General features: G+C 44.5%; 2 protein-coding genes across 3 annotated transcripts; both read right to left on the reverse strand.

The window, feature by feature from the left end:
• Window positions 1-5881: 5881 nt before the first annotated feature.
• LOC140559816 (GTPase IMAP family member 8) lies at window positions 5882-16116 on the reverse strand. 2 transcript variants are annotated; one of them, XM_072683477.1, is made up of 7 exons: window positions 14872-16116; window positions 11989-12554; window positions 10815-11130; window positions 9697-9777; window positions 9546-9569; window positions 9316-9470; window positions 5882-7502 (listed from the first exon to the last, which is right to left on the reverse strand). In XM_072683477.1, exons 1-7 carry the CDS (start codon window positions 14888-14890, stop codon window positions 6699-6701), a joined length of 1965 nt encoding a protein of 654 aa, XP_072539578.1. In that variant the 5' UTR covers window positions 14891-16116; the 3' UTR covers window positions 5882-6698. The 2 variants fall into 2 exon arrangements, with proteins under 2 accessions (XP_072539578.1, XP_072539577.1); XM_072683476.1 differs by having other exon boundaries at window positions 9316-9569; window positions 14872-16113.
• Window positions 16117-16454: 338 nt separating this feature from the next.
• Window positions 16455-24922, reverse strand: LOC140559817 (HMG box-containing protein 4-like). Its single transcript, XM_072683478.1, has 12 exons — window positions 24849-24922; window positions 23934-24062; window positions 23032-23113; window positions 22588-22938; window positions 22272-22469; window positions 22037-22140; window positions 20798-20879; window positions 19788-19852; window positions 19115-19232; window positions 18761-18996; window positions 18498-18620; window positions 16455-17028 (listed from the first exon to the last, which is right to left on the reverse strand). Exons 2-12 carry the CDS (start codon window positions 24060-24062, stop codon window positions 16984-16986), a joined length of 1533 nt encoding a protein of 510 aa, XP_072539579.1. The 5' UTR covers window positions 24849-24922; the 3' UTR covers window positions 16455-16983.
• Window positions 24923-25142: the final 220 nt, after the last annotated feature.

Genomic DNA, 25142 nt, shown 5'->3' on the forward strand with positions numbered 1-25142 from the left:
CATGAATATATATATATATATAGCTAGTCAATGTAAAAGGGTTGAAAAATTGACTGCACCATTAATACTGTGGTATAAATTAAGCAGGTGTAGTCTAGGTTCTCAGGAATGAGTGATATGTAAATATAATTGCATAACTGCAATACATTTTTATGATACACAAAATTTCACAATATTTGTTAAACAGACAAAATGCATCAATGTTGCCAGATTTTAAAAACTATTATCAAATACAGTGTTTTTTTTTAGTTAACCCACTTAAACCTGACTAATTATGCTTATACATATATATATAAATATTTTAATTAGATTTTGTATTTTTATACATTTGAAATACAGTGCATTTTATTCCAATAATACACTTCACACACTAAAGTGTCTTTTGCGAAGTGTGGACCACGCTCGCTTGGCTGAGGCAAGAAAGGGAAACTTCAGAAATTGGGGCTGGAGTTCTTATGGGCTTCAAACTGATTAGCCCTGAAGTGCCATTTTTTTTATTTAAAAATAATTTAATATAATTTTATTTTTTGGCCAATTAAATATACGTCAAATATACATTTAAAATGTATTTATTACATATATTTAACCGATTTGGGCCATTTTCATACATTATAAATTTCATCCATATATTCTGAATATATATATTTTTTTCATATGGGTATAAATAGATTACTAAGTTAATAATATCCACAATCCGCTCAGAAATGCATGCTGTTAATCCTGATTCTTTAAAAATTTCCATGATAGCAATAAAGTATCCTCATACTGCGCACCTCTACTGCTGTATCTGCTATTGTGTTTGGTGGAGAGGATACACTCCAGGCTCTGGGTGATTGGATGAAAGATTTATCATAGTAAACTGCCAAATGTAACACGAAGCACAGAAATAACAAAGCCATTAGCAACCGGAGCTCAAAAAAAGGGGGGTGGGAGGGGGATCACTAGACAGCGTCCTGTAACCGGACATACTTTATCCATGACAGTACCGTGAGAATCGGACAGCGCTGGAAAAAACGGGCAGCCGCTCTCTGCCTTTGGAGGCCGAGTGAGTGCGTATTTTCCCACTGCAGCTGTGAAGGGAACACAGGGGGTCACGGCTGGGGTCAGGCACCCTTGGAGGTCGGGACAGCGACGTTAGAAGCCTCAGGGGTCCACGCACTCATCCCAGACCATAGACCATCAGCACAACTCCCCACCCCCTACCCCCCCTCCAACTCTATCAGGTGTCCAGGAAGTGCATTCAGTTGGTGCTGTCTCATCGGCGGCCAGCCCGCTTCCTGACACAGATCAACGATGGGAACACGCTTGTGAAAAGCGTAGAGGAGCAAAAATCACCACCAAGCGCTTTCTCATACACACACCCCACATCCCGCACGGCACAACAGGAAGGGAAACTTGCATAAGCTCGTAATTCTGGTCTGAATCACAAGCCGCAAGAAGCCCGGGCCTCTGTTTGGCAACCCTGCCAACCTCAGTGTGGTGTGGGTTACAACAGGGGAGTGAAAATGCATATGTTACAATCAGATCATCTACATTTGTCATTTAGAACTAGACAGAATTTCATTTTGGTCCACAAATTCTGTAAAATATACATACACTATTTGGACAAAAGTATTGGGACACCTGCTCATTTTATTGTTTCTTCTGAAATCAATGGTATTAAAAGGAGTTTATCCTGCTTTTGTTGGAGTAATTGTCTCTACTGTCCAGGAAAGAAGGCTTTGTACTAGATTTTGAAGGAGCATTGCTGTGAAAATTTAATAGTATTTAGCAACAACAGCATTAGTGAGGATGTTGGATGACCACCGCCCCACCTCATCATCCCCAACTCCTTAACTCATCCCAAAAGTACTGAATGGAGCACCACCATCCAGCTCTTCCACTGCTCCACAGCTCAATGTTGGGGGCTTTATAGCCCTCTAGCCCATGCCCGGCATTAGGCAGCATGGTGCCAACAGGTTCATGTTTATCTGCTCCAGAGGGTCCTATTCTATTGGCTGTACTTCTCTACAGGGACTAGACAAGCTGTGTGTGTGTGGATGAGACGTGCGCAGTGAGGGCTGTTTGTGTAGACGCCGTTCAGTGTTTAACACTGTCAGGGACGTACAACGCATACCCCGCCGGCTCTGACCACTGATACGGGAGGCCCTTAGGGGGGCAGTAGAGTGGTCTGCATGGCAGAGATAAACCCCTCTGCTGTTGCCCTCTGTGCCCTGGAGCAAAGGATTGTGGGCACCACACCCTTGGTGCTGGCACAGCGCTGGGCCACCTGCTAAATTTCATCATTCCTGCTGTGGTTACCGCGGTTACAACATCCCTGATGACAAGGAGCACTTCCTCTGGCCAGGGTCACACACCACAAAGAGCCACACACACACACACATAACAGTGCTACACTGGAAAATTACTAAGTTCAACTATTCAAAACAAACCGTTTCAGAGCATCCAAGGTCAAAAGGTCATAGCATTTCTCACTTCTTGTGTTTAATATGTTGTGTTCTGGACAACAGCCAGACAGTCGGACAAAAATGCTCGCATCTCAGGGTTCCTACATCTTTTCAGAAAGTATTCAGGACTTTTCCATTAATCCCCACATAATGCTTCTAGATGCCCCTTACATTAATCCTCCTCAACTGTAGGGGGAGCCCAGGAGCATTATGTGGGAATTGGTATCTATGCATCTGGGCTCCCCTGCAGTTATGCTCCTCAACTGTAGGGGGAGCCCAGGAGCAAAAGACACCAATTCTCGCATAACGCTCCTAGATGCCCCCTATATTTATACTCCTCAACTGTAGGGGGAGCCCAGCAGCATTATATGTGAATTGGTATCTTTTGCTCATGGGCTCCCTCTACAGTTCAGGAGTATAACTGCAGGGGGAGCCCACATGTTGCTACTAGATGCCCCCTATATTTCTACTCCTCAACTGTAGGGGGAGCCCAGCAGCATTATATGGGAATTGGTATCTTTGCGTCTTGCAGTTATACTCCTCAACTGTAGGGGGGAGCCCAGGATCAAAAGACACAAATTCCCGCATAACGCTCCTAGATGCCCCCTATATTTCTACTCCTCAACTGCAGGGGGAGCCCACATAATGCTCCTAGATGCCCCCTATATTTCTACTCTTCAACTGTAGGAGGAGCCAAGGAGCAAAAGATGCCAATTCTTGCATGATGCATGATGGGATGTACTCATGTCAAGCCCCATCAAGCGAGAATTGGCATCATTTGAGGAGTATAACTACTTTTACACCACTGCTGTAAATACAAACGGCTAAAACCGCGTCAAGCTAGGATAGGAATCAAAAACTGGTGAGTCGACAACTTCGCTAACAGCAGAACATTAAGAAGGTGCAGAAACACAAGACCAGCAGCTAACACGTTTTTACTTACTAGTCCAACAGGAAGAAGGCCAGCTCGGCATCTGTCTCACATCCTTTTAAAAAGGTCAGTATGAGATTTAATCTCGTCCGGTCTTCTGCTTTGTCACTCTTGTTATTTTTTCTTCTTCTCTGTCATGGTCTTCTTCTGTTTCTCCGAGCCTCTGCCGTGACGTTCGTACTGGGTAGTGTGGCCATATCCATCTGTTTCTCCTCATACTCGTGTTACTGGCCCTCCTCCTTTCACCCCGTCCTTCAATGCTCAGGGCTGACCACCACAGACCAGGTAGTATTTGGGTGGTGGGTCATTCTCAGCACTGCAGTGACACTGACAGACATGGTGGTGGCCTGGTGTTAGTGTGTGTTGCACTGTGTCCACTCACTGTCCACTCTATAAGACAGTCCTACCCAGTTGGTTCACCTTGTAGATAGGTAAAGTTGGAGGCAGAAGCTCATCAGTTGTCGCCCAGTTTGTTGGTGTTGCTCAACCTCTAGTCATTCACGGGTCACAGGACGCTGCCCACAGGACGCTGCCCACAGGACGCTGTTTGCTGGATGTTTCTGGTTGGTGAACTGTTCTCAGCACAGCAGTGACGCTGAGGGTTTAAGCACTCCAGCAGCACTGCCGTGTCTTATCCACTTGTACCACCAGCGCAGCACACACACTACTAACACTCGCCACCAATCTGTTATATATATATATATATATATATATATATATATATATATATATATATATATATATATTTATTTATGCCAGAAGTTTCTACCATCTTAAACACACATTTGTGTGTGTGTTTATGTGTGTGTAATAATAATAAAAATATAAAAATACACTGAATGAAAAATAGCACATTAAATACTAGCTTTATGCCTGAATCTGTCTTAAATTCAGGGGGGGAAGAATTTCAGCATCTCAATTTAATAGATTAGGCCTTGTAGCAAGAAGTCATTATTACATTATTAACCTTATAACTAATTCAACTACTAAACACTTTCAGATATACAGTCATTTCCCAGTTTAGCCAGAATTAATAAGGCACTGTGCTCCAGGTTCTCTCAGTTGGCCAGTGTTGACACTGCGCTTAAAATGCAACTTGGCTGAAAAATGTAGTAAAGCTTCCGTTTTTTTTTTTTTTTTTTTAAGAAACAGCTAGTAAGATCTGTCCAGTCTAGTCAAACAAGGCTTTTTCATCATCTTCATTGCATAATAAGGCTGGAGAAAAATGAGGAACAGCACTGCTGCGAGCGAGTTTCGCTTTAAGTTATCAAATTTTGCTTCATGAAACCCAGCTTGAGTTTACTGGAAGTCTGTAGCTATGACCAAAACCGTGCCCTGTTTACCATGTCTGAAAGCAGACGGGGACAGAGGGGGTATGTCCACAGCTGTCTGCATGTCCCTAACTGTCCCTAACGTTTACAGAATACTGATAGAAACCCTTACAAACCTACTGAGAAGCTGAAGTGCACTGCTCAGTCGCTCACATTTTCACAGGGTTTGTTTGGAGCCTCTATATTCACTCGGAGAGTCCAGTTTAAAATGCTACGCTAACCAACCTGCTAATCAAAACCAGGCCAGGTTTGCCATCATGTGAATACAAGCTCACTAGATGGCTCTTATCGTGACATTGTGTGTCGTATTAAATTCCTAATAAATGGAGCAATTTTATCACATTTTTCCATATGAAGCCTCACATGACATCAAGGCTGTGGCCGAAATGGATCCCTACTCACTACATAGGGAGGAACTGTTTAGTTCACTAAGTAGTGGTAGAATCACAAGTGAATTCGGACACTTCCTCATCATCAACATGCATCACATAAACCAACACGAGTGGCTGAGCTGGTTCAGAATAAAGCATTTAACATGTTTATGGAATAATACTGAAACATAAGCCTCCCATTAATGAACTTCACAGAAAAACACCAGAAATTGCCAGTGTTCAGAGGTTCGTTACTAACGCTAAGTCAACAGAACGGCCAATCATCTGGTAGGGTTAGTGTTAGGCCTAGCCCCAGCCCACTTCACCAGCTTCCCCACAGCGACCTTGCCGGGAGGATCCAGAGAGGACAGCAACACCATCCAGTAAGGCTAGACTTAGGAATAATGACAATAAATAATTGTTGCAATGCTAAGCTATACTAGGCTAGGTTAGACTAGGCTAGGCTAGGCTATGCTATGCAGCTGTTGGCGTTCGAGTTCACAGAAACAAAATATTACTGAGTTTCATACTGAGGCAAAATAACAGGGTGGTAAAACAGGCTGGTAAAACCGCACCCGAGCATTTTTCACACACTACAAAATCACACATTTACTATTCATGCATCAAAAACATCTTAAAACACTGAAACTGATACAATAATGTAATGAATCTCAAAGCATGGTCTTTTAAAAATGTTTGTAAAATGAGGTGTGAGTGTGAAACGCAACATTAATCTAAAGGTGTGAAGAATTCTGCCTCGAAAATGAAAAGTGAGACGTAAATAAACTGTAGACATTTCAGTACTGTTCTGTGTTCAGTTTAATAGACATCTGACGTTCAGACAAATGTTCATTATCCAGCTTCACCGTTTCTGCATTCAGCACTGTGAGTAGCAATGTCTTGATCATCGTTGCTGCGTTTGCTTTGCTCACAGCTCTGCGCTAACCCTCTTTCCCAAACTTTCCGTCCCACCTTAAATAACGCAGCAGTTCCGCTCTGCTGCTGAAATGCACACACTGTAACTGCGGCACTATTTAAAGTGGAATGGCGAGTTCGAATTAGAAGCAGCTTTAGCTGCTGGTTTGGCTGCTAACTGGTAACGTCTCCACACTTATCAGTTCAAAGGAAGCTCTGTTTAGTTTTGCTCACCGAATTAAGGTCACAGATGAACTCTGAAAGGTTCGTCTGCAGAAGCTGGTCCAAGGTTGGTCCAGAAGATGGAAGCTGAGAAGATGGAAGGTTTGGAAGGGGATCGGGGCCTTAAAAGCCGATACCAGATCCATTATTGAAAATGCCTGGATTGGCCCCTGATCCTGAGTCACTGGATTGGATCGGGACATCCTTTATTGTGCTAATGCACAAAATTCTGCTATTGTGAAGATTCTGTTTTATACAGTTACAATGACACATGAAAACACACACCCAGTTGTCTATATATATATGCATAAGAAATAAATACGATTGGGCAGTAATAGCACATTAAAAATTGGCATAGTCTAATTAGATTAGATGGGATTTTTGTAGGCCAGTCCATTTGTGGGCGGAGCATGGATAGTTCCCTATAGTAACGTTCCAATGCAGTGAATAGTGTTTAATGGACTATTAGGACCTGAGACTATCAGTCCGTTTTGCTTTTTCCATATTTCCTCCTCCCCACCTCTGCGGCTACAGATCCAGCTGCAGCGCCCACAGCGCCCCCTGCAGGTCCTCCGAAAAACAGTCCCACCGCTCCTCCCAGCAGAGCTCCTCCTGCCGTCAGCTTCGGTACACGCCTGGCACCAACTGCCACCTTCTCTCCAACGAAGCGCAGCACAGAGCCAAACCGAGAGGAAGAAGACGAGGCAGAGGGTTCCTGTGGCTTCGCACTGTTATTTACCTCTTCCTCAACCTCCTCTACCTCCTTCAGAGAATGAAGAGTGGTCGAGATGGTTCGGTCTACCTCATCCAGACATTCTTCTTTCAGCAATGGCTTCGTCCTCAGGTTCTGCTGGAAGCTGTAGCAACTCCCTCCGCTTTCCCTCACCAGCTGCTCCACCTTTTCCAGCAGCTCTGGTACGTTCCCTCGTTCTTTTCCTCCTGGCTTCCGCCGCTCCATCACGTGGTGGTGGTCCCCACACTTTTCCACCAGCTTCAGCATTTCTGGACGCTTTTCCGCAATGTATTTCTCCACCGCTGCTCCGCCCAGCAGGTCCGAGTAGGTGAAGAGGACCAGGGTGTTTCTCTGGACAGCGTGAGGTCCAAACACAGCCTCTACAGCACCCAGGCCATGCAGGACTGAATGACCAGGGTGTGTTAACGGCACACATAGCAGGAAAGCGTGGGGGCCTGGGCTGCACAGGGCTGTGCAGGATGCCACATGGGCCTGCATCTCCTTTGGCGAACAGGAGGACCAGAACCAGTCCGGTGTGTCCACCACTGTGAGCTGAAACAGAAACACACACAGAAATAATTAGAAATCAGCTCTGGAGGCGTCCTGCTGGGGTCTCTGGCACCAAGACGTCCTGGAAGTTGTGAGGTGGGACCTGAGCCATGAGCATCAGTGAGCCTTAGGAACTCCTTTGCTAGGTACTAACCACGACATACTGGAATCTCCACATCTCCAAAACATCAGGTCTTGTGGGGTGTTCTCTGATGTTCTGGAGATGTTCTGACCCGTCTGGCCATCACAGCTTGGTTCTTGTCAAAGTGTCTCAGATTCTTACACTCGCTCATTTTTCCTCCTTCAACACCTCCATCACCTTCTGAGAAGAACTGACCGCTCACTTGCTGTCTAGTATGTACATACCACCCCGTCACAGGTACAGCTGGAGCCAGATGCAGCCAATGTTATTCACTCCACTGTCAGTGGTTTTAATGTTATGGCTGAGGCTTTGCCGGCAAAAAGCTAGCAGAGACTTCAAAAGAACATTGCAGGAGGACTATGCTTTCGGTTGCGTTTGTGTTTCGAGCTAAATAACGTTCATTCCAGTTTTTGTTCCTCAAACTGGTCTGGAATGCTGCCACTGATCATAGTAGTAGGAAGCCCATGGAGATACGCAGGGATGCCGGAATCAATGCTGTGTTACGTTGAAGGGGTAGAATTTTGACATTCGGTCAGTCGCGAGCTTGCCATAAACGTCGACTAGCAGTGCTATGCCCTAAGCGTGCGGCTAGAGGCTGGTTTGGGGTCGCTTTGATGTGGTTATGGGATTGGTTGGAGGGAAGTGACAGACTTCAGTCTGAAACTTTAAATGGAGGCCTAATGCATGTGTGTCATTTTGTCCATATAGTGTATGTCATATCTGTCGCACAAAAACCTTGCATCTCCAAAACGGCAACTTTACAGGAGGTGGAAAAAACCCTTCTTGCATGTCAATGGAAGTCAATGTAAAAAAGATTTTATTCCAGGTCATTTTGGACTATTTCTATTGGTCCATTTGTTATGAAATATGGACATGGTAATCACTGGATATTAAGTTTAACCCCTTTAATGCTGCAAGGCTTATTACACACTTCACAGGCGTATTACTCAGTACCCACAGGGACTTCTGTACAAACTGGTGGGGCTGTTCTCTGGTAACAGAAGTCTCTAATGACACTTTTGGCCTGTCGGCGGGACATAGGTTTAAGGGGTTAAGGGGCTTAATAAATTGTGCCACTTTCTGCTTCAAATAATTGCTAGTTTCAGCAACACAGAGCCCTCAGATTAGCGCTGTAATGGGAAATCTTAGCTCCTGGCTGAGGGAGTAACACTCAGTGGGGCTAAGTTTGGTTGCAAGACCAGCTGAAAATGCTGAAAATGACAAATTTCAGTTTTGCCTTGAAAGGCAGGCCTAATGTATGGCCTAATTAGGGTGGATTGTCCAAAAATAATGGAGGCTACAGTATTTTACACTACAGTAAACATTAAGGGTGTCAAAAAATATTGATATATGGAAGTATCATGATACTATGTTTTGCGATACTGTATCGATTCTCAAAACCAGTATTGATTATTGAGGATTGTCTTCAGATGCCACTGTTCTGACCGTGAAATCATTTTATCCATATGATGGTGTTTGTATTATGACAGTTTTCCTTAATTTACATATTTAAAAACAGCACAGCATCTTGAGTTCCTTACAGTGTCCTGGTATGTCGCAACATATTGAATCGTAACCTCTGTATCGTGATACGTATCATATTTCTTGGCCAGTTTCCTGCCGACACACAGCCCTAGTAAACATGTCATGGAGCAGTAATCAGAGGCTACTGACCCGCTTGTCTGCGATTACAGCTGTTCCTTTAACACACTGCTGCGTGGTGGCACCAGTGACGTTCCCGCGCACTTTAAACACCTCGCGGCCCAGGATGGCATTCCCAGCTGTGCTCTTTCCGGACTGGCTCTGACCCAGCAGGACCAGCCTCAGCTCTGAAGATGAGGAGTGACCTTTAAACGAGGAAGAGTATGGCGGCGAGGCTGAGAGCGGAGTGGAGCTGGACTCACCAGACAAGGTGATGCGATGATGGACTAGAGGAGTGAAGAAGAGTACATTTCTACATAAATGCATAAAACCACTGTGCAAGTCTTGGAAAACAGGTTCAGTATCTTAATGCAGGCTGTCCGGAGGTGTCCGGAGGTGTGCAGGACGACTCACTGGTGTTAATGAAGTTCTGGTTGTTCTGGTTGTTGACTTTGACTTCTGTCACTTGTGACATCTGACTGAGAATGGCTCCCTCTAGTGGTGGAAGAAAGACATTGTTCAGATGCAATAAATGAATGAGGTTTATTGAGGGGGAAACATTGAGCGGCCCTTCTAAATAAAACCAAGACCCCTAACTCCAGGCTTATTAATCATTTATTACCCTTTTAAAAAGACCTCCTTTGAAGTTCTTAAACTTTCAATGGAAATCCATGTAAAGAGATTTTATTCCAGGTCATTTTGGAGCATTTCTATTGATCGATTCCTCATGGAATTTACAGATACGATGTAAAGAACACCTTCCAGATTCACATCATATCAAAACTGAGATACAAGGTTTCTGCACAACCATGCCTAAAGCAACTTACAGTTTAAGTAAGTATAAATAAAAGTGCTTCTGATGGTTTTTCGAGTGATGCCATTGAAGAACCACCTTCTACCTCCAACCCAAGCTAACCCAAGCTTCAGGGATCAGGTAGATCTCCCAAATGCCACCCTGGAATGCAGTGGCCTCCTCCTGGAGATCTACCTTCCTGCAAGTTTCCAGGAAATTAAACACCTCATTCAGCCAATCAAAGACTTCAGAAGGCAGTATTAGGATGGATTATGTAGATCTCCAGGAGAACCTCTGGAAGGCAGTGATCACCATCCTTCATCCTAGAGGCCTCCAACCTTAATGAACCTTAACACCTCATTCAGCCAATCAAAGACTTCTGAAGGTATTGGATTGGATTGGGTGGATCAGATAGCTCTCCAAGATCTCCAGGAGAAGTACTGGTGACCACTGATGTAAAGCATGTACTAAGCACTCCCCAACATTCCCTCAACTACTCCCTTCACATTCCTCAGCATTCAGGCATTCATTTATCCCCTTTGAAGGCAGTGGTCACCGACCCCCCTCCTGGAGATCTGCTGAAGGCAGTATTAGGATGGATCAGGTAGATCTCCAAGATCTCCAGCAGAAAGATTGGTGACCGTTGCTCCAAGATATTTACTGAATAACATCCACACAACACCAGCTATCCCATAATCCATAAAACCAAGACACTCAGATCAGTCTGAGCGGGGTGTACCTTTACTCAGCTTGAAACTGGGACTCTTCTGCATGGGTCCAGGTGCAGTTTCCCGTGGACTTGGCTGTGGTGGCTTTGCGTGAAGCCCATTGGCCAGCTTCTGGGAGGTCACCTTGTCTTCTGCCTCTTCTCTGCTCCAGCTTCCTAATGTCCCCATCCTGCTCGTCTGTGCCGACTTGGCCAGCGTCCCGTACGCCTCCATCTCCTCCTTTTGCAAGCTATATCTCCTGTGGAACTCCTGGATACGCGCCTCCACCTCCCTCTGGAGGGCGCTCTGCAGGTAACAGCCCCCATTACTCTGCGCCAGCCGCTCCACCTGAAAGGCCAACAGACATTCTTCTAAACCAGAGGAACTCCAATCCTGAAGGGGTGCATTTTTGTGGTTTTGTGGTTTTCCTGCTCAAGCACACCTGACTCATCTCAACCATTAATTGGCAGGTAGAGGTGTAGAGCAAGAAAATCAGCGACTCTGGTTGGACTTTGGTTCCCTAACTCTGTTCTGAACACTTCTGATTGTAGAAGAACCAGTAAATGGATCAAATCTACGGACAAAGGTGGACATTTAAATTCACAGCATTTGTCTGAAGCTCTTATCCAGAGCGTCTTATGCCTGAATCAGGTTAGGAGGAAGGAGGATGTAGAGTACTTGGAGTACTTGTCCAGCCAGGAAGTGAAACCTCAAACACTCCCAAAATAATTCCCCAGTCTTAACGAATAGTGCTGCTGTCCTCTGGCTGTGTCCTCTTATTGAGATGGGCTGTTAGCAAGCTAAATAGAAGCTGTAGCCGGTTAGCTTTTTTTTTTTAAGCTTTGCCCCCGTTCACTTCCCCGGGTTTGACTTTCTCTAAGTAGTCGCTTCCCTTCTGATGTGGGTTTAGCTCCAATTTGGTTCTGCTGAGGTAGTCCAGAGGTTGTTTTTAAGGGAGCAGACGATGGAGAAAAGAGTTGGTAGCTTTTAGCCTAGCACGGATCCCTTCCTTCCCTTTACCATTTCCCCAGCTCTGTGATCAGGTTCTGCTGGATGTTCTTTTCTTCCATCTACTGAACTCTCATTTTTCAACCATGCCAAGATCCCCCAAGACACCGTTCCATTCCTAGGCACTTTTACCTCTAATGATCTCAACTGTTAATAAAATGAATACAAATAAATAAAAAGCCTGTGTAAATCTCTCACCTTCTCCAGCAGGGACACGACCTGCTGCCTCTCCTGTGGCTGGCGGTTATTAATGACGTGCCAGTGTCCTCCACAGCTGTCCACCATGGCCTTCAGCTGCAGCTCGTCGTGCCTCACGTACTGTTCCTCGCTCCGACCTATCAGGTAATCTCCACAGGTGAGCAGCACCAGGGTGTGGCTCAACGCCCCCGTCCCGAACACCCGCTCCAGCTGTGCCGGAATGTAGCGTTCCATCTCTGTGAACTGGCCCACGGGCACCAGGATGAGGAAGGCATGTGGGCCGGGAGCAGCCAGGCTGAGCGCCCTCTCCGATTCCCTGTGAACGCCGGCCTCAAGGTTGGCACCGCTCCAGTACCAGCGGGGCGTCTCCACCACGGTCAGCCGGCGGCCCTCTGACAGACCCCGCCGCACCTCGCAGAGTCTGGAGGGCATCAGAAGTCCTGTGGGGGAGCTCTGGCCCAGGAGAGTGTCCGCCGTCAGGGTTTTACCGCAGCCGATGTTGCCCACCAGGATCAGGCGCAGCTCTGGTGTGTCAGGTGGGCTGCCACACCATTCTGCACATGTGTCTAGATTAACAGGACGGCAAATTAAAATCAAATACACACGGGTGCACCAACATGCCTGGCCTAAAGTTTGGAGACACCTTTGCAGACCATCTTAAATTTTCTTTTATAGAAACATATGAATATTTTCCTCCGAATAACTTTAAAGGGGCACTTAAGTCAAAATGAAGAATGTAACCATGACAACATCTGTTGTAGACATGCATACTCACTTTCCTACACAGTGCCACAGTGGTCTCTAGAGAGAGATTTTCAGTTTTAAAGCCTGGGGAAATCCCCTTTTGATGACATGTCTTGAAGGTGGGAGGAGTCTGTAAACATCTACAAGCTCTATGGGTGAAAAGCTGAATATCTTGTCTATATTTTTTTTTTTACATCAATAGCAGTCAGTAGTCTTTACGGACATTAAGAAGGCCCCTAAGAGGACCTATTTGTGTAATGCATGCTGGGAAATGTAGTAAGAAAACAAAGTTTTTACTTATTTATAAGCCATTTTACAAAGCTAGAAAGTCCAAAATCCTACCCCTCATACTGTGCGGCTCATGCCCTGGGTCAACACCTACACCAGTCCATCCCTGACTGAGTATATGTAATTCAGCCATAACATTCAATAAGCCATAACATTAATACCCCTTCCCTAATATTGAGTAGGCCCCCCACTTGGCAAATGGACCCCACACTGTTTAAAGTTCCTCAAGGGACTTTTTGGAGGTTCTTCCATTTAAAACTGTGGAGGAACCTCTTAAGGTGCTTTCAGGAACCTTCAAGAAAATGTTTTTGGAAGACAAATGTTCCTTGTAGGTTCCTGAAAGCACCTTAGTTTCTAATTGAAGAACCTTTCAAGGCACTTATACATTTAAGAGTAAGACCTCTAAGGGTGTCCTGTGGTATCTGTGGCACCAAGACAGTAGCAGCTCATCCTTTAAGTCCTGTAAATTGGGAAGTGGGGCCTCCATGAGCATCAGTGAGCCTTAGGTGCCCATGACCCTGTCACTGGATCAGCGGTTATCCTTCCTTGGGCCACTTTTGGAAAGTACTGACCACTGCATACCGGAAAACACCCCACAAGACCTGCCTGATTGGTTCTTGTTTGGTTCTTGTCAAAGTGTCTCAGATTCCTACGCTTGCCTATTTTTCCATCTTCAAGAGGTGACTGTTCAGTTGCTGCCTAATATATAGATCCACCACTTGACAGACAGATGCCACTGTAGATAAAGATAATCAATGCTTTTGCATGGCATGATTGGTGTATATATTAATTAGTATATAATTAATCAAAACTATTAATTCACTTACTGAGTAATCAATTTTATCGAGTAATCGTGACGTCCCTACAGATTACACTGTACTCTACACACTAGGCCTCAGCACTGTTGCCGTCGTATGTGTTTCTCTGTAGGTTGCTCTGGGAGCTTGTGTCGAAGACTTCGTCCTTGAATCCGGGGGTGTGTCGTTTTTAGACATGCAACTACTGCATTCTCCAACTCTTACACACACACACACACACACACACGCTTTCTCAGGCTGAACACCCCGCCCGGCCTGTTGAACAGCATTCAGTACGCATTCGGATGCGCCCTGCTCACGACCACATGGCTTTCACTGGAATGATTTCAAAAGAAGATGCTTATCTACCCGGACCTGAGATGAAGCCTATCAGGATTACCAGCTTTCATAATTACAGTCTGTTGTGATGAGATGTCGGTCTGAATGCTATTTTTCCGCATTCATGAGGAAGTCAGTTTAGGATTCTCTGGAGTGGTTAATCAGCAACCTATTGGGTTACACTATGCCTAATGCCAGGTGTGGGCTAGAGGGGTATAAAGCCCCCCAGCATTGACCTGAGGCGCAGGGAGAAACTGTGTTCTCTAGAATGATGGTGGTGGTGGTGCTCCATCCACTAATTTAGTTGGGGAGTTGGGGATGATGAGTTGGGGTGGTGATAATCCATAATCCTGACCTCACTAACTTGCCACTTGTCACTGAATGCAATCCAATCCTCACAGCAAAGCAATGCTCCTCTAAAATTTTATAGAGAGCTTTTTTCTGTACAGTAGAGACAGTCACTCCAACAAAAGCAGGATGAACTATGTTTAATACCTTTGATTTCAGAAGAAACAATAAATGAACAGGTGTCCCAATATTTATGTCCAGTGCATTTAAATGATTTAAATTGCACAGTTTTTGCTCTTCACTTTAGATGACCTAAAGAAAGCCTGTTGTGATTATTTATTTAAATATATCCATACTTTCAATAATAGAAATTGAATAAATTATGAATAATATCTAAAATGTCTGAGGTCAACTTCAGCTCACTTACCCTGACCGAACAGATCCATGCTCCTTCAGCTTCACGGGACAGCGTCTCCAACTCCTCTCTCTCCGTCTTGTTCGAGCAGGTTGGCTGTGTGTTACCTTAGCAGCAGTGCCAGCAGGTTTAACCCTCCACCTGTCTTCCAGCCTTCTACCCTCTCTCTCTCTCTCTCTGTCACCTCTCAGTGTCTCTCACTCATAGTAACTCGCTGTTTAACCCCACCCACATTCATGTTCTTCCCTGCAAAAACAAACACACACACTTAAACACACTTCACACAGACTATTGTTCATCGCCTTCCACACATTCTGGTTTTTTGGGTGGAGGTGAGACTGCCATCCACACGAATCACACTGCTGCGATCTTCAGCCACACCCGTCCCCACTACACCTGCAGGGCATCTGAGCACGACCCAACATATCTGACATATTTTGCTTGTTAAATTTTTCCTCCAAATTTGGTTCTGCCAATTAACCTCCCCGCTCACACCAGGAGGGTGATGACTTAACACACGTGTCCACTGATACGTGTTTCCAACTGCTGCCGGCAGGGCACTGCCGGGCAGCCGTCTCACTCGGAGGAAAGTGCTGGGTCCCCACCTCCACTGCGCCAGCTTACAGATGCCTGTGGCGACCACCGTCGCTTTAATGAGTGATTAGGGACAATTGTGCTCTCTCAGGCTCCGGTCACTGATGGCAAAGCTGCATTGGCTCATTAAGGGCATCAAGTCTCTCAGAGCCCCACATAACTCAATGTTGGTAAAATCTTACCTAATTTTCCTCCCAAATTTTTGATTGCCCATTACCCAAATCTCCCCTTCACAAGTAATGCTTCCGACGCTGGTAAGATAAGGACTGACACATGCGCAACCAGCCACCGCCTCTTTTCAAACTGTTGCTGATGCAACATCACCAGGTATCCGACACACTCGGAGGAAAGTGCTGGGTACCCAGCTCTGATGCATCAACTAGCAGATGCCCGTGCCAGCCAGCGTCACGACTGATGTGATCTGGAAAGAGAGAGAGAGAGAGAGAGAGAGAGAGAGAGAGAGCACCTGGAGCACCCAGAGAGAGCAGGGCCAGCTGTGCTCACTCAGGCTCCGGCTGCTGATGGTAGGCAGAATGACCCGGGATCAGAGTGGCACCACCTCAGTTTGCTGGCCAGTAACTTTTAATACTATTCATATTATTTATTATTATTATTATTATTACATAAGTAATTAATTATCTGTAGTTCATTTAGCTTAATTTGAATTATACTTTCTCCTTTAATTCTAAGTTTTGTTTGGTTAAGATTTAATTTCTAAAATTAAGTTTATTTTTAATTTCTATTTGTTTAAATTTTTTTTAGTAATTAAACCTGAATTTAAATTGATTAAATAATATTTGTTTATTGCACAGTGATCAGACGTCAAACTAACCCCACCTTCTTAAATTTCTACACACGTGTAAATGCTTAGCTGTACTAAAGAATAGGCTGGCTGACTGACTGACTGATTGACTGACTGCCTGTCTGCCTGAGAGGTAACGATAAATCAATCTGAACTGGTCAGGTTGCAACCTGATCTGGAGCAATTCTCAACACCTGCCCCCAGAAAAGAGGTTTAGGGACCACTAATGATGAATTACTGTAGCCTACATCCTCTTTAAACATAAAGGATGCCCTTACCAAACAACTACTGCAGAAAAGAATCCCCCCGCTTTAAAAATCAGACCACGCGCACAGAAGCTAAAAGCCATCACTAAAATACTTTTAATTGAAAGAACAACAAAACGCACGCCAACAGAAAAACATAACCAATAGTAGAGGATAAAAATGGAACAACGGATTAAGAAGCAGGTTAAAAGTAGACGTGTTCCTGTGGTCTGTCCAGTGCAAAAATGTGCAATTCAAGTCCTTTTCCTTGTTGGAAAACAGGAGTATTGTCTGGGCCCACAATGGCCCAAAGGTGAGGAGCTACCAGCTAAGGTCCTTTATCCACAGAGTGACAATAAGAGACAGAGAGAGAAAGGGGGGGAGAGAGAGAGAGAGAGAGAGAGAGAGAGAGAGAGAGGTGGGGGGGGGATAGAGAGAGTGTTTTGTGTGTCCGACAGTGAGACAGAGTCGGTCCAGTGGCAATCAGAGTCCAGGCATGACGTAGGCTATATTGTCCAGAGTGTTTGACTGGAAAAGATTGGGAGAGAAAATCGAAGATCACAGTTAATGATCACAGAGAACAGCAGGAAGCTGCAGCAAACGCAACATTTTTTTTTACATAACGTAATTCTGTTCATCAGATTTTTATCTCGCTTATACAGACTTGTGAGCACAAGCAGAGCACTTCCATAACAGTACCGCATTAACCTGAAGCCTTCCCTCCCTCCCAAACGCACCACATCCCAACTAGAAGTGTGGCGACGTTGAGAATACATCTATATCTATCTATCTATATGATACATCCAAATGTCTACAGACACATCTAGCTACACTGCTGACACACACACAGTGCTTGTCCAGTCCTTGTAGAGAAGAACTGCCCATAGTGGTTTAGCAGACAGGCTCTGGTGTGGGCTAGAGGGGTATAAAGCCCCCCAGCATTGAGTTGTGGAGCAGTGGAAGAACTGTGAACTCTGGAATGATAGATGGTGCTCAATCTAATGCTTTTGGGATGGGGTTGGGGAGTTGGTTGAGGATGAAGTGGGGTGGTGATCATCCATCATCCTGGCCTCACTAAAGCACTTGTCGCTGAATGTATTCAAATATTTACAGCTATGCTCCAAAATCTAAGAATGCTTTCCTCCCTGGACAGTAGAGACAGTTACTCCAACATAAGCAGGATCAGCTCATTTTTATTTTAATTTTTTTAAACACCCTTGATTTAAAAAAACAAACAAAAAAAAACCCATGAATCAGCAGATGTCCCAATACTTTTGTCCATATCGTACATATTTATCAGATTTACTACAACTAAATCTACTATACGAGATTATATACATACTGTCACACTTGCAAAAAACCTCTAACATGTCAACCTAAGGAAAAAACCTTCCTGACCTTTAATGCAAATCAGTGTAAAAAGATTTTGGAGCATTTCTACTGGTCCATTTATCATCACATCAACAACATCCAGATTCACATCATGTGAAAAATGTCAAAACTGGGAAAAGAAATTCTCAGGATCTCTAGCTTATACGTGTTGCAAGTCATAAAAACACAGCAAGACCCAGAAGAAAAGTATCTTGTTGAAAGCTTGCAAAATTTGCAAGTTTCTATTTGTGAATGATCAGCAAATACAGAGGAATAGCTGGATAACGAAGTTCAGACTTAATCAGACTGCTTTCATGTAACGTTTGGCAGCATTAACAGTGAGTTACTGTAGCCTACATCCTCTTTAAACATACAGAAAACCCTTACCAAACAACTACTGGGTGTTTATGTACTGAGTAAATATAAGGGTTTTTTTTATTTTTACTTAGCAACCAAACAAACATCAGCTGTCTATACGTGTCCTTTTTCGGACCTTAAATAAAGATACCGGTTCCCACAGGTTATTGTGATAGATCTGTAAATCAACAGATTGCTCTTATCAGGTACTATAATCTGCTGTGTTCACTAGTAGTGTTATAGGAAGGTGTTTAGGACGGCGCAGTTACCAGTACATGAGGAGGGCAGCCATTGAGTTCTGGCACCTGAGCGGTGAGACATGCCAGAGGACCGAGAGCACACAGCACTGAGTCCAAAAGCACGGAGAGTGAGCCTGATACAGTCACCATACCCTACACACACACACACACACACACACACACACACACACACACACACACACACACAAAAGCAATGTGCGTTACTACAAGACACCTGGCTAGGTGAGGTTCCCAGTCTCTAACGACAAACTGGGCGTGAAAGCCTACCATACCTCTGTCTCCTGCAGCCTTCGGCCAATCAGAGAGAGCGACTCCCCCAGCAGCTGCAGGTGGGCAGCGGCATCGATGGGGTCCACCTCTGGGTCTCTGAGCGGGGAGGGCGGGACATCAGCTATGGGAACTAGAACTGTGCCATTCTGTGCCGGTGAGACCGGTGGCTCTGCCCTCTTTGGCACACTTGAAGCTGCTCCTGTTGTTGGGGTAACCACACCTGGGAAAGATGCAACACCTGCAGAAGGTGAGGTGGGGTGGGGTGGGGTTACAGTCTGATGGATCAAGGACATTCATTAAAACATCAGTTAAAATGTCAAGAGTGGCAGAGGTGACTTGGGCGGTGGGCTACTAGCCTTTATTTTTGCTGGTGTCTTTGGCAGGTTTGGGCTGGCTGTGTTTGCTGTGTTTGCTTGCACTGGACTCGGACTTCATCCGCTTGTGCTGAAGGTATTCCGCCCGCTCCCTCCACACCTGAGAATGACAAGCAGAAGACTTTATATAAAGGTAACTATAATACACTGGTCAGCCATAACATTAGTACCACTGGTACAGCAACACTACACAGATACTATGGCATATGTCAATGGGATGGATATGTCTGCAGCAAGTTAACTGTAAATTTATGAAGGGGCAAGAATATGAGCCACTCTGACAAGAGCCAAACTGTGATGGACAGACAACTGGGTCAGAACATCTCCAAAACATCAGGCAAGTCTTTTAGTGGTAGTTTTATGGTATGCAGCGGTCAGTATCTACCATAATTGCTCCAACAACTTAAAGGACCTGCTGCTGACTGCTGTCTTGGTGCCAGATACAACAGCACACCTTGTGGAATCCATGCATCGAATGGTCAGATCTTTTGTGGCAGCACAAGGGGGACTTACTCTATAATAGGTGCTGATGTTATGGCTGATCAGTGCATTATTAATATATTAGGGACATAAACTGGTCTTATTGCAATTATTTCAACAATGCAACATATCCAGGAACAGGCCTTGCTCAGTACGGACAACTGCATGGTGATACCTGTTTGTCTCCCTCTGGGAGCTGGTTCCAAGCATCTCCCAACTTCTTACTCAAATCACCGAAATCTGTGATAAACAGCAACACAAAAATGTAATAAGGTAAACATTCATATTCATATAAAAAACGTAATGATCTCCAACATTTCCCATTTCATTGCAATCAAACATTTAGTGTTTGTTTATTCTATTTTTGAAGCTTTTCACAATGGGTTTGATAAGGCAGTGACCTTTGAAAGCAACACTAAAACAAGAGCTATTGTACTAAATGTCACCATCAGCCCGTTGAATCACCTTAAATAGAAAGCTACATCACATTTTCCTCATGGGTTAGATTTGGAAAAGCACTAAGCTATGAGAGGCGGTGCGTTACTGCAAATTGATCACAGGGAAAGGTGCTTTTTTGGCACGACACAAAACATAAAATATGATGAAATACACCCATGTCCAATAAATAAATTTATTTATTTACAAATAAATCCATTTACAATAAACCAATCAAATGCCACATAATGTAGAAATGCAGTCCCCTCTTTCTGAAGGGACCCTTCCTCGAAAGGAAAGTTGCAGGACGTATAGGGCTAGCCTGGGGCTGTGTTTTAAGCATTTAAGCCCAAGAAGCTGGCTGCATTCCTGTAATTAAATGGTGACAAAACACGCGAGACTTCAGTATTTAACTGATGAATTTCATATGTGAATAATATTGGCAATAACCGCTCCTCCACCAGTCAGTCAGTCAGTGTAAACTCTGCTAGCTAAGACGCCTAGCAGGAAACTTTAGACACTATTTACCTCAAAAAAGGATTGACTGGCTTTAAAACAGTGACGCACTAATATGATCAGATTTTAGGACCGTAACTATCCGTTTTATAAATATGCAATAACGCTGAACCAGATCCATAACAGCTCAAACTGCTCATAGTGAAAGGCACTCTCGCTGAGATGCTCTCTGTTATGTCTTTGGTGAAGGATTGTAAATTCAAGAGCTACAAGAGCTACTAAATGAGTACTCACCGAGACCTGGCTGCTCCTCCAGAATGCTCAACCTGTACTCCTTACAGAAGATCTGATATGCAGTGAGGACCTTTTTCTTGGACTGTGGGGAGAAAGAGAGAGAGAGAGATACACACAATGGGAGTGTGAGAGAGAGAGAGAGGATGTGTAATTTGAACTAATTCTACATACAGTTTAATTCCATCCTTTGCCCTCTCTGAATCTTCAAGGATGTCCACACTTCAAGGGTTGGAGGTATTATGAAGCTACATGGAAAACAATGTAAACGGACGGTTTTTAAGTTCTAAGAAACAAGAATGGAACTAGTCCTGCTGATCATCTCCAAAACATCAGGAAAGTCTTGTGGTATTTTTCTGGCAACACCTAAGGCTCATTGAGGGGATCCATGAAGGCTCCACCTCCAACAACTCACATGTCTTAAAGGACCCACTTTCAGATTTATTAAAACTAGGGGTGGCCGATATGGTCGAAATATAATATCACAAATATTTAAATATCACCCCAAATATATAAATAACACCATATTTCATGTGATATTTTGACATTCATATTTTAAACACAAATATCCAAATACCAACCCACACTTAGTGCAGTGATTTTCATTCAAAACCTGCTGCCCTCCACCCAGGAGTTGGTCAGTGCTCTTTGAACAGTGATGTCCACAAATTATCGATATGCTGAAAAAATTAGTTTTGTGTATCACAATAACCTAATAATTTATCATGATACGATACAATTCAAGATTCCTTAGTACTGGTACATTAACGTCTTACTAACCTGACACACACCGCGTGTCCTAATGATAGTGGACACCCCTTCTAATGAAGGCATTTAGCTACTTTTAAGTTGCCCACATTCGCGTGTAAATGCATACAAACAGCTTGTCTAGTCCCTGTAGAGAAGTATGCCAATAGAATAGAACTCTCAGATAAACATGAACCCGCACAATAAAGCCCTCCAGCATTACGCTGTGGAGCAGTGGAACAGTGTTGGGGAATTGGGGATGATGTACTCATCCAGCATCCTGACCTCAAGTGCTTCTCCAAAATCTAGGAGAAAACCTTCTACCCTGGACGGTGGAGACAGTTAAAGAACTGTGAAGAAACAATGAGGTAAAAGTGTCCCGTTAATTTTGTCCACATAGCTTGTTTTGATTGGACGATTTGGTTTCGCTGTATTCTCTTATTTTATTACACTGCAAGAGTTGGATCAGTAAATAATCTGATCAATTCATCTTACCTTCTCAGCTTTTAATCTGGCCTTCTCTTCCTTCTTCCTCTTCTTCTCACTGTGAGATCCTGGCCGTGCCCCAGGGTATAACCCACCCTCCGAACTGCCGTTGGCTAAAACGTGCAGGAAAGATGGAAGACAAGGAGAGACAAAGGCAAAGCAAGAGCTCAGAAAATAAGCATTTCAGAGCAAAGAACTCCTGACCACAGCGTTGACCATCACTGTCACTCAGAATCAGACTTACATGTACTTTTCTTCATCCCTTTACTGCTGTGTCGCCGCTCCCTATCTTTGTCCTTCTTCTTCTTGCTTTTCTTACTCTTTTTGCTCTTCCTGTTGTGTGAAGCGAAGGAGTCGTCAATGACCAGCTGCCCGTCTTCTGTGTCATCTGCTGATGAGGAGCTGTCATCGTCCAGAAACTCGTAGGGTCCCACATAATTACCTGTGGTGCGGTGGAGGAACACATGAGCACAGGCATCTTCTGAAGATCCCTCCTTCCTCCTCACACAGGCCAGTTTACCTTCCTTTCCAACGAAAATGATTATGAAAGAGCTTCTCACCTTCCAGCTCCACTTCCTCTCCAACCACAGGCAGCGCCTCTCGCACAATGTGCTGCTGCTGCTGATGCTGCTGCTGATGCTGCTGCTGCTGCTGCTGCTGCTTCTTGGCGGGCTTGGGCATCCCCATGCTCTCTCGCTTTCTCTCCTTAGCCATTTGGTGATGCGAGGGGTACAAGGGCTTCTTGGGGAACGAGGGGCTGGGCTCAGAGCCCACGGCCGTGGGGGAGGTGATGGCTTGGAGGAGGCCCATGGCAGTCACTGCGGTGTGTGGGGAGCTGGAGGAGGACACGGAGGCACCGTGGTTCTCCAATAGTCTCTTCTTCTTTTTGTGGTGCGCCCCAGAACCATGATCTTTGGGACAGAGTGAGATACGTAAACAAAAAAAATCAATGATATGACATTTATTTATCACTCATTCATCTTGTGATTGGCATTCTTGCTCACCTTTGTAGTGATAATCCTCTTCCTCATGCTTCTTCTTTTTCTTCTTGTGAACTTCAGTGCTTGCTAAGGGCCCCTCAGCATCCTTGGGAAGTATAAAATGGAAATGTTTAGTTTTTAACACTAAAAATTAATTGGACGTGTCAGAATTAATACTGATATGTTGGTTCCTGACTTGAACTGGAAACACTGGTCGTTACTCCAGAAGATTTTTGGAAATTAAACAAGTCAAAATGAAGTACAGTGCTTGTTTTAATTATATGTACACTGTATGGAGACAAAAGTATTGGGACACCCGCTCATTCATTGTTCCTTCTGTAATCAAGGGTCTTTGATTGTGCTTTATTGGAGAAACTGTCTCTACTGTCCAGGGAAGAAGGCTTTCTCTTAGAGTTTGGAGTAGCATTACTGTGAGGATTTGAATGAATTCGTCAACAAGAGCGTTACTGAGGTCAGGATGTTCAATGATCACCACCCCACCTCATCACCCCCAACAAAGTACTGGATGGAGCTCCACCATCATTCTAGCGAACACAGTTCTTCCACTGCTCCACAGCTCAACGCTGGTGGGCTTTATACCCCTCTAGCCCACGCCTGGCATTCAAGTTCATGTTTATATGACCCAGAGAGTCCTACTGTAAGGACTAGACAAGCTTTGTGTGTGTGTTTGTGTCCATCTGTTTCAGCAACTGCTGCCACTCGAAAAAGCTGAATGCATTTGTGAGAAGGTGTCCACAAACATTTGGACATAGTGTGTTTATTCAGACACAGTTATTTATTTTTAATACCAGTCAACTTTTCCAGGATCTCACTAATATTTTTCCAGGGATTTCCATGACCATGATTTCCATGTTTTTTTTTTCCAGGATGTGTGGGAACCCTGCATCAGTCCCTGGCCTCCTCACCTTTGGGCGTTTCTTTGAGGACTTCCGAACTTCTGCATCAATTATTTCTTCTTCTCGCAGGAGGTCTTTGTAAGATCTCCTCTTCTCTCTCTGACTGCGGCCTGCCACCAGGCTCACCTCACCCTCCATCTGAAACATAAGCCAAAGTTATAAGGATCACATTCTCAAGCTCTCAGCATCTTCTCCTCCTTACAGCAAGGAGGGTGGGAATAAAACATTATATTATAGTACAATAATAATGCAAATGACCTGTTTTTAGCACACGTGAGGCAAAACCCACATAAAACCAGTGTAAGAACCCACTGAACCCCACTGGTTCACTGATGACAACTCGGAGCACATGGACAACCATCACTTGGTGCCCAGCAGCAGCAGCAGCAGCAGCAGCAACTGACTGCTCTCTAAAACATCTGGGCTGTGCTATGGGGGTCAGTTGGTCATTTAGGTGTTATTAAGTCCTTATACTGGCCATAACCTTTAAAACATAGGCAGGGAAACTTTGCCTGGAGCCTCAGCAGGTGGCCACTGCCCGTACATAAACAAGGGGGTTCAAACCCAGGCGGGAAAGCATTGTTTATGTACAGTTAGCCTGTTAGCATGTTAGCATGTCAGCCAGATAACCATCTAGCCAGCCGACACCACTTCTCTCCTTGCTCAGTAACTCACTAACAACACCTGCGGGGTATTTTTATACAACTGGTGACAGTTAATAAGGGTTATTAGTGAAATAACTAGCTGAATCAGCCTAGCAGTTTAGCTAGCTTCAGTTAGCAAGCTATAGCTAACTCGCGACTTTTAAAGCCGCAAACTCGTAATATCCCCACCGACTCGACTCCATAGCTCTGCAGTTTTAAACGACACGCTTCAGACATCCCCGACTGACTGCAGTTTCTGTTTAGTGACGAGCAAAATTACCGTGAGCTACCATTCGTAAACTTCAAGCTAACTTCAGCGCCATGTTGATCAGTGGATGAATGCACCATTGGAGAGAGCGAGAGCAGCAGCGCCCCTGGTGGCCGGGGAGAGAAACGCAGCCCGGGGTTTTAATTAAACCATTTAATCAAAAACAATTTAACCCAAAATGTAGGTAAATATTATAAAACAGAAGATACATTTGCACTTACAATACTTGCTCCTTTGAATTACACTGCTGATGAAATGGGACACTCTGAAGCAGAGTGTGGTCAACAGTCCCAGCTCCAAGGGTGG

Source organism: Salminus brasiliensis, chromosome 7 (assembly GCF_030463535.1).
Source record: "Salminus brasiliensis chromosome 7, fSalBra1.hap2, whole genome shotgun sequence".
NCBI lineage: Eukaryota > Metazoa > Chordata > Actinopteri > Characiformes > Bryconidae > Salminus > Salminus brasiliensis.